Here is an 11,750-nt window from a genome sequence, read left to right as displayed (position 1 = left end):
ATGATAACTTAGAAAAGATAAGATGAAAATTCAAGAAAATAAATGATTATTTTAAATATGTTCTTAATCCTATTTTTTTCTCTCATGCTTAGACTCTAGGATCCTCAAACTAAAATAATTTACTTAAAAAAAAAATTTGACATTAATCAAGAAGGAGAATTAAGTTAAATATTTTTAGTTTTATTTTCAAAAGTTAAAGTATTTTTAAAAAGGAAGTTATATATATATATATATATATATATATATATATATGTGTGTGTGTGTGTGTTTTTAACTAAGTTTTTTAAATCTTTTCAAAAATCTAAGTACTTAACTAAATTTTTAGTTAAATTTTTATATAAATCTTTTCAAAAGCTAGTTAAATTTTTATATAAATCTTTTCAAAAGCTAAGTACTTGACAAAGTATTTTTTAAATATAAGAATTTAGGTAAATTTTGATTAAGGAAAAAGCTAAGAAAGTAATTATTTCAAGGGGCTTAAAGTTAAAAAGATTAAAAGTTAGTTTTTTAAGTACTATCTTTACAAATTAAACAATTTTCTCTCTATTTATATTCTTTTTTATTTATGTTAAAGGGGGAAAGAAAGGTTAAAAGTTAAGTCAAACATAACTTAATAAAATTAAGGAGAGCATCTTTACTTAAATTGTCAAATTATTTTATGTTCAAATTAATTATTTACTATTATTTTTTGTTTTGCTTTACTTAACTTTGAATTGTATTGCCATAATAAAAAAGGAAGAGATTGTTGGTGCAAGAAGCACCAGACGATAGAACCTAAGTTTTAATTATGACAAAGGATTCAAAGTTAAGTTGTCTTGTGATCTAACAAGTGTGACTAACTTGTAGAAAAGTCCTAAGTTATCTTAGACAAAGGAAAGTTCTATATACGGATAGGCAATGAAGTCCTAGTCCGAGGGACTGAACGAAGTCTTGGCGGATCGAAGACTTTGGGCAAAATCCTAAAGTCGATGACTCTAGATGAAAATCCTGAGGGTCATGGACACTAGGTGGAAGACTTGACGGGTTGTGGAGCTAACGTCTAACATGAAGTCTTGAAGTCTCGGACACTAAGCAAAAATCTAAACGGTCTGGAGGACCAGTCTGACAAATGGTAATTTCTCCTGAGAGGAGTAGGTGAGGACGTGTTCCCCGAAGAGGGAACAGTAGGCGTCAGTCTGACCTAGAGTTTCTGCGAAACTCAAAGTCAGGACTGAACAATCTAAGGCTGTCAAATATTGTCGTTCTTTACATATTATTTGCCTAGACTAATCTTGTTTTACAGGAAATTGAAGTTGGCAAACAATGGTGGTCCGGGTGTTTGGAGTCCGGGCACCCGAAGTCTTGGCGCCCGGAGCTGGTATGCGCACCCAGACTGGCTTCAACAGCGAATAGCCCGGGTGGGGCGCCTAGTGGTCCAAGCGCCCAGACGGCAAAAATTTGATCTGCTCGGACAATTGGAGTGCACTGACTGGTGGAGTTACGTCACAGTCCGAGCACCTGAGGGTGGTTTGGGTACTCGGAGATGGATCATTTTTACAGATCGAGTTTCGACGAGAGCATGCCACGTCAACCCTGTGGGTGCCCGGGGGAGGTTCCAGGCGCCCGAAGTGGGTTGTAAAAGGAGGATTCGACCAGCACCTTAATTACGATATTCCAAGCATCTTCCACTCTTGTGCACTGCTCAGAGAACGCTTCCATGATGTCCAAGCGCTACTCCGACAACCGAAGGCTCGCGACTTCAGATCATTACAAGTTGTCGGTATAGTTTTGTTTAAGTTTTATAAGTGTAGTTCTTATACATAATATTTGTAATCTTTCTTCGAACTACTAGTGGATTGCTGATCAAAAGTACTCTCATGTGCGAACCTCAGAGTAAGAGTTGTCACATGCTCCAAATCAAGTAAATCAAATTATTAGTGATTGTTTGTCTTTTTTTCTGTCTTTATTTCGTTGCTTATCTCTCGAAAGTTTTTAAACGAACGTGAAAGCCACTAGGGTTATTCACCCTCTCCCCCCTCCATCCGGGCTTGGGACCGGTCATGACTGGTTTGTCATGGGCGGAGTTTTTAAAAATAAGATATACAATTACAAAATCAATAATAAATAAATTTAGAATAATTTAAAATTAAAAAGTAATGTTTTTTGAAAATTTAATATAAAATTAAGAGTGAATATTTATTTTTAAAAAATATAAATAATATTAAAACATACAAAAAAAAAAATTTAAAAAAATAGGAGCCTCAATTTTATTGGGACCCTAAGGATTGATCAATATTACCTATATCTTGAATCGGCACTATATTAACACTTATTTAGTACAACGACATAGCAGTCCATTGAAATTGATTTGATTTAATCAAATTTTGAATTTTAAAATTGAGACAGAGTAAATTAAATTAATCAAGATTTTAAAAGGAAAAAATTATCCGAATGGAACGAATTTAGTCAGTGCAATTAACTATTTCGGTTTAACTGATATTTTACTAAGTAGGGAATTCAAAAGACCACATATCAAACCTGGCTATATATAAACAATATTAAAAACTTATTATATTATTTCATAATTGATCTTCTAAGTGATTAACTATGGTATATTAGTTATTTTCGTAATTGAGATATGGAACATTGAGGGTTGCAAGGGTGGCCATTACCCAGTGTGGGCGTACTAGTAAGGAGTCATGTTTAATCATGGCCTAGAACGGCAAATAGTTAGCCAAATGCTAGGAGCGCCATAGAGAGATAGGGGAACTCTAATGGTGTGTTTGGGTGGAGACGAGGCAAGGATAAGTAAATGTATATTAAGATAGTTAAGCTGGAATAAAGCCATGCGGAACCAGCAAATTAACTAACCTAGAGATATCCATATTAAGGTGTGATCCTGTCCAAGAATACTAATAGTCAACTAGTGGGTGAGGTATCAATAGTTGATTATCTAAGGGATCACTAAGTCATGTAATCTCATGAAATCTTTCAAAAGCATCTGAGATAAAAAAAAACACGCATTCAGAGAATCGGATTAGAATAACGGTTAGGGGTTTCGCAACGTGGTCATTCCGACATTTAAATAAGACTTTGGAAAGGCAGAAGTTGTCATAGAAATTAGGGTTTGACATATTATTTGCACATACCTTTATTCATGAAGGTCGGCTACCTTTTATAGGACCGGGAGTCTTTGTCACGTTCTCCTCATGCCCCTCTTCTCCCCTAATCGTAGTAAATAGCCACATTTCTCGCCTTTTTCACGATAATGACAATCTTATCCATGTCCTCGGAAAATAACGGTTCTTTGCTTTAATTCTTGATAGCTGAGGTCATTTCAATTTAACTTGAGAGAGCTTGAAACGCAAGTCGAAAGTCAATAGTCTGGAGTCGGTAGCTTGGAGTGGAGAGTCGGTAGTCTAGAGACAGGAGTTAGTAGGCTGGAATGGGAAGTCGGGAGTCGACAACCTACCATCGGGAGTTGGGAGTCTATAGCACAACTTCTCTAACTTTTACTATCATTATGATATGATTTTCGGCTTTTTTTACACTTTTGTTGATTACCCTAAACAAAAAAAATGATAATCCAATTATCTTCATTGACTATCCATAGGGTGAGAGGAAAATTCCTATAAATAGATCATAGCTGAGGAATTGTAGGTGTCTTAGTGATAACTTAGATGTCTTACCATGGTACCATAGTCCCAAGACCTTATGAAGGTGTATTAAGTTGTTTCATGTGAATGCATTTGAGTTGTAATGCGTAGATTAACCTTGAATTGTCAGTTTTCATATAGGATTAAAAAACTTATTAAATAGATACCTTGCCAATAATTTCCAAAGAGTTATTAACACGAGAAAAAAAACAAAACACGATGATTAATAGAGATAAAACTCCAAAGTAACACGAAAAAAAAAACACAGAAATGAATGGATTAGAAGTCAATATTAATAATTAATATCCACAATCATACAATGCTATCTACCACAATCAACTAACAAACATGAAGAGTAGTCAACATGCAAACGACTAGCTGATGTTGTTTCCTCCACGATGAGGTATCGTAGACGCTAAACAATTCTGGTTTTGCTGCTTAATTATCATTTTTAATTATCATTTTTAATGTCATTATCATGCGAGACTAGTTCAAGGAAAGGGATCTCCCAACTGCATTTTTTCTTAATTATCATTTAATTCGCTCATAATGATGTTTATACACTTGTATTTTTCTTAATTAATCTACTTTAAATTTCACCGTTATGGACCCGTTTCGGCTCGCCCTTCGCCCTGGTTCGTAACGGTTCCTCTCTTGCGTCCTGCGTCGCCTATCCGATCCCTGTTCGGCTCCTCCTCGACCTCGTCGGATCTACGCTGAGGCTCAGTTCTGATCCTGATCTGGTGCCCGGATGGAGTCGTAGCTCGCTGCAATCGCCATGATCCCGCGGTCACTGCCTCCGGCTGCGTCCGCTGCGCTCGGCCGCCGGCACTTGGGTGTCCCCGCCTCGGCGGAGAAATTGCTGCTCCCGTTCGTCTCCGTGTGCTTCGTGTCCGTTATTCTCGTGCTTTCCGCCATCTCTGGGTTGGCGGCCTCCTCCGCCTTCTTCGCGCGCTGCCCGAGTCCCGCCGACGTCCATCGCGGCGCCGCTCACCTGCCCGCCTTCGCGTACTACATAGTCGGCGGCCGAGGGGATGTTCGGCGGGTCCTGCGGCTTCTCCTTGCCGTCTATCACCCCAGGAACCGGTACCTTCTCCACCTCTCCGCCGATGCGCCTGAGTCGGAGCGGAGCGATCTCGCTGCCAGGGTCTGGCTCACGATCCCGGCCGCCCGGGCGTTCGGGAACGTGGATGTTGTAGGGAAGGCCGGGGCGATGACACCGATGGGCTCCTCCGGGCTCGCCGCCACGCTCCACGCTGCGTCGGCGCTCCTCCGGCTGGACGATGGCTGGGATTGGTTCGTTACGTTGAATGCGGCTGACTATCCGCTCATCACGCAAGATGGTAGGTGGAATTTTGTCTTCAGATGGATGCTGTCTTGGTTGTTGATTCGAATTTAGGTATTGTGCAAAAGAAAAGGGAAAAACGAAACTTTATTTACACTCCTGTAGGAAATTTTTTGGATCTTTCTCTTTAAGACGAGAGTAATTACGACCAAACAATCCGAGGGACGCGACTCTGGAAAATTGGTTCTCTCTGATCTACATCTAATTTGACTTTTACTTTGAAGATCTCACCTGATCTTATTCGATATGATTCATCTTCTCATCGAGTTAGACCAACTTCGTGTTATCCATGGCATGACATGAATTATCAGTGTAACACAAAAAACAAAACTGCCTCAAATCTGTTCTTTGGGTATGTATTAGGATTAGCTGAAACGCCAACAAACTTCTAGTGCTTCTATTGATCATCAAACACACTGCTTCTTTCTTTGAGCATCCAATCATATTCACATATTACCTGCCCTCAATGAAGTCAATACTACACAGCTGCTTGCTTCATTTCCATGCTTGAATGCGTCAATTTTTTATGAAGAAAAAAGGAAAAAAAAATCTGCCTTGAGTCCCTTGACTAACGAGATGATGAACAATATCTGCTTAATGTCAGGAAATTGGAACACAATCAGATGACACCAAAGCATTGACTACATATATGGCTTGATGTACCTGTTCCTTGACCAACCTCGACACTTCTTTTACTGTATTTTGCAGTCCACTGGGATTTCTTTATCTTTGTCTCTTTAGAGTAATAACCTTGCGTTTTTATTTGACAGTAATGATTGTATGCGTAAGTTTTTTGTGCTTCAGTACAACCTTACAAGTGAATTTGTAAATGCCCTTCATTGTCATTAGTGCAACAAGTTACTTGGATGATTTACAGAAACTACCATTTAAAAGATGAATAGTTGAATGCAATGTGGACTGTGTTTTGAATTTTATGTTATATTCTCATCTGAATTGATTGTTTAACCTTTACAGAGATCAAAAGAAAATATCCATGCAAATGACAAATAGTGATTACATTAACCATGTTTCTGTTCTTGTTTGTTTGCTAGCTCTGTTACCTATATAGAATATGCTAAGAATAAAGACTGTCGGAGTTCTGCCAACTCTAATGAGGATTGATTACTAATCAGCAGTTATCTGCAGCAAGCTTTCTATTATTAGTTTTCTTATTGCTAAGACGTACTCCATGAGATTAAAATGATCATTTCCCTTCATTTTGCAGATTTGATTTATGTTTTCTCTGATGTTCCAAGGAACCTTAGCTTCATGGATCACACTAGTGATCTTGGATGGAAAGAGTAAGCATGAACAATTTTGTCCATTGATACTGAAGTTATATCTACTCATGCCACTTAACCTTGATCTACGGCCTTGCAGAGAACAAAGAGTTCAACCAATTATAGTGGATGCAGGGATCTATTTGGCAAAGAGGAAAAATTACTTCCAAGCTTCAGACAATCGAGATACTCCTGAATCTTTCAAGTTCTTCACAGGTACTAATCTTAAATTTACACTCAATGTGTTTCAAGCTTACGGAGATTTATCTAATATTTTCTTTCAAACGTTTGCCAAACAGGATCTCCATGGGTTATCCTCAGCAGATCATTTGTAGAGTACTGTATACTGGGTTGGGACAATCTGCCTCGGACGCTTCTCTTGTACTTTACAAATGTGATTCTATCCGAGGAAAGTTATTTCCATTCGCTCATATGCAACTCGGCTGATTTCCAGAATACAACAGTGAACAATGACCTAAGGTATATGGTGTGGGATGATCCTCCAGGAATAGAGCCTCACTTACTCAACACCACAGATTATGCTGAGATGATAAAGAGTGGTGTACCTTTCGCTAGACAGTTCCGCCATGGTGATGCAGTGCTAGATAAAATCGACAGCACAATACTAAAACGTCGGAACAATAAGGCTGTACCTGGGGCTTGGTGTTCTGCAAAGAAGTGGTGGATGGATCCATGCTCTCAATGGGGCAACGCTGACATTGTCAAGCCTGGGCCACGAGCAAAAGAGTTTGCACGTCTGATGCAAAAGCTCTTAAATGATTGGAAGTCAGAATCTAACTCTTGCTTGAGTTAATCAAGAGACAAAATACGGCCACTTCAGGTGATGTCAAAGTCACATGTCAGTTAATTGAGGGTAAGCATTGCTGAAGGGTGGCAGGTCATCGTTTGGAGGCTGGTGTGTGTTTGTGCACAGTTTTAGCTGCAATAGACACAATGGATTGTGACGACAGTAAGTTCCTTGCAGGTAGGGAAGAAACAACTTGGAAGGAAACACATTTCTTCTGGGGTTCAGTTGCAGGAATACCATTTTCCATGCCTTCCACCACATTCCACATCTCCCATTTGATCTTCACTGTCGTTGGGTAAACTTTTTGTTAAGTTTTTTCTTTTTCTAGATAGTAAATATGAAAGCAAACCCCCATTTTGTTAAAGGTGGGTTTTGGATCTATAACTTTAGTAATAAAGTTCATAGCCATTTCTATCTTGGTAAGGAGACATCTGATACAATCTAAAGAAAAAATTATTTTGGTGTGGTTGTTCTCCATGGTTAGCTCGTACAGAAGATGACTTTTCTTATAGTGTAAATAGTTTTCACCCTTCTCCAATTTCAATTACAAAGCAAATATGCTGGAGAAACAAGTACAAATTATTACTCTTATTGCAGTCTCTGCTCTGCTTTCAGAAGACTTCCCAATTAGAGGGATTGAACACTCTGCTAGTCACTACACATCAGGCTGCATATCTTTGGGCATGGAGGAATTGAACACTCTCTCCTTTGCCTTGTTAGCCTGAAAAGAAGTCACAATGTGTGGATTTAGAAACACGAACAGCATCAATGGAGTACTATTTACTTACTTCATTCTCCCAGTTAGTGAAATATGTAACGCTTGAAAGCAGCAAAACTTGCACGGTGAGACCACAGATTATGCCGATCCATAGGCCCTGTCATTTAGCGGAAGAACTTTTAAGAGGTCCCAATGTAAAATGCACCAGCATGATGAGAAAAAGAACTTCGCAAACAAGAAAGTTCCTGCCTTGCCACCAACATGGAGACCAAAAGCTAATATTACAGCTGCAGGAATGCCGACGACATAATAAGCTCCAAGATTAATAAAAGCACCAATCTTTTGCCACCCGCATCCTCTTGCAACACCTAGATGATCAGGGAAGGATTGTTACTTCGAAGGAGAAGTGCTAACTAATTTTGAATCAAGAAACTTCATCCTATTTAGCACAGCACCTGAGAGCACGCATTGGATTCCATCAAGCATGTTTGAGGAAGCAAGAATTGGCATCATAATAGTTGCGTATTTAACAACTTCGTCCACATTAGTGTAAGCATAACCCCATATATTTCTCACCAGGATCATGGCTGAGCCTACTAGCAAGCCTTCTGTAATGGCCAGGAATACCACAACCTTTACCGCTAACTTTGCATCTCGTGGACGGCCAGCTCCAAGTTCATTCGAAACACGTGTGCTAAGCATTACAAATCATACAAGTTATAGGCATCAAAGATGTAGATCAAAAGGAAAATTAATTCTTCTTTGCTCATCAATCCTAACCTCACTGCAGCTCCAAAGCCAAAAGGGATCATGAATACCATTGAAGCAGTGTTAAGGCTGATGTATGAAAGAAAATATTGAAGCAATTATTTACATTGGATTTTAGTTTGAGCTAACTTTGGGTCAGATTCTTTTGTGGCACAGTGAGCCATCAACTTAACATTTTTGCATTCAAAACTATAATTAATTAATCAGAAAATGCATAATTCAAATGCACAAAGATGCATTACCTTATTGACAACACTGATGTTTCTAACTTTGGATTTGGAAGAATTCCCGAGAGAAGAACAAGCAACTCGAACGACCAGAACTCCAAACTGTTGTGAATTATGTTTATGAAGAAATCATCGGAAATAATGCAAGAAACAATGCACTATTGAGGAAATGATGTCTCTTACCATACCATAGTAGCTGAAGGAACCGCTAATTTGAAGAAGTGAGAGAAGTCATTCAAAGCCTCCTTGGAGAAACCAAGCCAAGTCCTTTTGCAGGCAGGAGACAGCCTCACATACAATCCCAAGAGCAGCAGAATCGTCCAATAAGAGATGCCATTTGCCAAGGCAGCACCCCTGCTTCCGAGGCCAGATTTGTACACCAGAATCCAGCACACAAGAATGTGCAACAGAGCGGTAACGCTGGTGATCAGCATCATTGGGAACACAATGTTCTGTGTCTGGAGGAACCTGTTATGACACTGTATGAGGCCATACGCGAAAAGGGTGGGAATCATCCATCGAGAATAGGCTCCAGCTTCTGCAGCTATTTCTGGATCTTGACCAAACAGACTAAGAATTGAGCCTGTGTAGAACCAGATCACAGAAACCGGAATGCAAACTAGTGTTAGAATAAGCATGGCTCTCTGCATGTGTATGCCCAGCATATGGTACTGCTTCGCTCCAAAAGCTTGCCCACACATAGTATCCAACGCTGTACTCATTCCCAGCTATGAAGAATAAGACATCAATTACAATGTAAAAGAAAGCAACTACAAAAGCAGAACTCTACCGTATCGCATTGTATTTTATCACTTCTTGCAGAGCAGGATATCAAAAGGCAAAAGATCAAAAGAGTAGTTTGAGCATAAGTTCACGAAGAATCTGTTTACTCCAATGGTTGGAAAATCAAAAGATGAATAAGCATGAAGAATCCTATTTTCTTGTCTCATTTAGAACAAAACCAACTCACATCCATTGGATGTCCCTTACACAATTCCTTTTCCCTTTCATGTTGGTTCAATAAGAATTAATGTTCACACATAGTTGAGTTAGCATTGCATTTAGCCATTCACACCCACGGACCATGCTCATACACGAGCTAGTGCCCTCATTTGATCGTACGTTGATCCGACATACTTGTGGTTTCCTCCATCGTTTACGATAATTTTCTTGCAATGTAGATAATGCATATATCTCTACTCCTTTTTATTGGTTAGGAAAACTAATTTCCAACAATCAAACTCACTCCACTCACCCAAATTGTTCTTGCTCATGGGTTTAGTGCGCATGAGGGCGCTAGGGTTTTGCAGTTATGGATGGATAGGTAATCTTTGGCAAGGAGTGATTTGATTTTTACCCGATTTGGGCAAAACCAAAATGATGGATGAGATCGTCTTCACAAAACAGTGATATAGGGATTGCCATGGAAATCAGTAACAGATTAAAACAAGATTGAAGAATGGAATGATTGAGTCGGCGAACTGGTTTTCCTAATCAATCAGACGCGAAATGTAAACATGTAGAAGAGCGGAGGCATGGATCGAAAATACTACTTGACATACCAAGAAGCTGAAGCCAGTAACGCCGGCGAAGGATGTGGCCATGGAGGCGCCGGAGAGAGCGAGCTCGCCGAGGTGGCCGACGAACATGACGGAGATGACCTGGAGAATGTTTTGCAACAAGCTGGCGGCGACAAGCGGGCCGGCCAACCACAGCTGCTTCTTCACCTCTGCCAAGAAAAGCTCCCCGGAGGTCCTAGCTCCTCCTCCTCCTCCTTCGCTGTCGGAGATGAGAGCAGCGTCGAGGCTTGGCGCTTCCATCGATGGTCGATGCCGCCGCCTGCTCTGACTCGATGTGCTCTGCTCTCGCCGCCCTACGTTCGCGCTGCATTTTTAACCACGATGGCCCCATCCCACAGTTACGTACTCCAGCTGGCTTCCTGCAGCTTCGTTAATTAGTTTTGATCGCTGATACACAAGTGGGACCCATAGGGAGTCTCACGACAGGTAGACTTTCGAGTAACGTTTCGACGGTAAGCAAGTGTGACGTTTGTGGAGTTACGGTGGGAAAAATCGATATATATAAAATTGACCTGGATGAGGGGGGAAAGAAAGTCGTTGCGTTCTATGTAGACAGATAAACGTTGAAAAACTTTCCATGTGAATTGTTTTTCTCAATTTCCATCCTTCTAAATAATCATCACTAAAACTTATCTAAGTGTCCAATAATTTTAATCGAAATAATCATATAGTCAAAACTTGCTATTAAAAATATAAATTTTTTAATATATATATATATCATTAAAATCTATTTTTTTAATAATAATAATAATAATAATAATAGCAAAGTTATACAAGGCTAACTAGTACTTCTCTTGAAAAATAAAATGATTTGGTGAAATTTTATGGGAAATATCGCCGGACAAAAAATTGTAGCAAAATTTTTAAACCATATAAAATTATTTTTATATTAGCGTAACCAATACATACAAGAATTAATTCTCAATGTAGAGAATTAATTCAAAATTTAAATTTAAATTAATTCTCAATGTAGAGAATTAATTCAGAGTTTCAATTAACTTTAAATCTCAAAAATAAACTAATTTGGAGTGTTTAAACATATTGTATTAAATTAAAAAAATCAATACATTCATTAATCCTATTAATTGGATGAATTGAATAATTAAATTGGCCCTGTTCATGTTAGGAGGGCCTAGCATTATAATACTAAATGGGCTTGTCAAATCGATTTGAGCAAGTCCATCGAGTTAGGCCGATCGAGTTTGTTTGGAACCACCGAATGAATAGGAGTAAACTCAAGAAGTTGAGTGAGTTGCCACATGAGTCAGTTGTATGCATTAGGCAGGTTAATCAATGATAGTATTATATTAAATCGTTAATTACATTTAGTTTGTTTCATGAATACAACTTAGAATCGGAATGGGAATCATTGTATTGTGGAATGGGAAT

At 39.0% G+C, this 11,750-nt stretch overlaps 2 protein-coding genes across 3 annotated transcripts; one reads left to right on the top strand and one right to left on the bottom strand.

The window, feature by feature from the left end:
* Nucleotides 1–4,263: 4,263 nt before the first annotated feature.
* On the top strand, nt 4,264–7,558 carry LOC121971168 (beta-glucuronosyltransferase GlcAT14A-like). The gene is made up of 4 exons (XM_042522313.1): nt 4,264–4,978; nt 6,206–6,281; nt 6,361–6,476; nt 6,560–7,558. Exons 1-4 carry the CDS (start codon nt 4,414–4,416, stop codon nt 7,072–7,074), a joined length of 1,272 nt encoding a protein of 423 aa, XP_042378247.1. The 5' UTR covers nt 4,264–4,413; the 3' UTR covers nt 7,075–7,558.
* On the bottom strand, nt 7,557–10,665 carry LOC121971153 (protein DETOXIFICATION 16-like). 2 transcript variants are annotated; one of them, XM_042522293.1, is made up of 8 exons: nt 10,344–10,663; nt 8,965–9,509; nt 8,797–8,883; nt 8,567–8,623; nt 8,242–8,480; nt 8,036–8,154; nt 7,857–7,943; nt 7,557–7,789 (listed from the first exon to the last, which is right to left on the bottom strand). In XM_042522293.1, the coding sequence occupies exons 1-8, from the start codon at nt 10,599–10,601 to the stop codon at nt 7,724–7,726; spliced, it is 1,458 nt and encodes a 485-aa protein (XP_042378227.1). In that variant the 5' UTR covers nt 10,602–10,663; the 3' UTR covers nt 7,557–7,723. The 2 variants fall into 2 exon arrangements, with proteins under 2 accessions (XP_042378227.1, XP_042378235.1); XM_042522301.1 differs by lacking the exon at nt 8,567–8,623 and having other exon boundaries at nt 10,344–10,665.
* Nucleotides 10,666–11,750: the final 1,085 nt, after the last annotated feature.

This window comes from Zingiber officinale, chromosome 1B (assembly GCF_018446385.1).
Source record: "Zingiber officinale cultivar Zhangliang chromosome 1B, Zo_v1.1, whole genome shotgun sequence".
Taxonomy (NCBI): Eukaryota; Viridiplantae; Streptophyta; class Magnoliopsida; order Zingiberales; family Zingiberaceae; genus Zingiber; species Zingiber officinale.
This window is presented reverse-complemented; position numbering and strand designations above follow the sequence as displayed.

Bases quoted from the DNA above. Each gene is read 5' to 3' on its own strand.
- LOC121971153 (XM_042522293.1), bottom strand. From the start codon at position 10,601: ATGGAAGCGCCAAGCCTCGACGCTGCTCTCATCTCCGACAGCGAAGGA. The intron at 7,944-8,035 runs GCAGGAACTTTC...GCTAAATGACAG, and splicing joins GTCTCCATGTTGGTGGCAAG to GGCCTATGGATCGGCATAAT. The intron at 7,790-7,856 runs GTAAGTAAATAG...ACTTCTTTTCAG, and splicing joins TCACTAACTGGGAGAATGAA to GCTAACAAGGCAAAGGAGAG.
- LOC121971168 (XM_042522313.1), top strand. From the start codon at position 4,414: ATGATCCCGCGGTCACTGCCTCCGGCTGCGTCCGCTGCGCTCGGCCGC. The intron at 4,979-6,205 runs GTAGGTGGAATT...TTCATTTTGCAG, and splicing joins TCCGCTCATCACGCAAGATG to ATTTGATTTATGTTTTCTCT. The intron at 6,282-6,360 runs GTAAGCATGAAC...ACGGCCTTGCAG, and splicing joins AGTGATCTTGGATGGAAAGA to AGAACAAAGAGTTCAACCAA.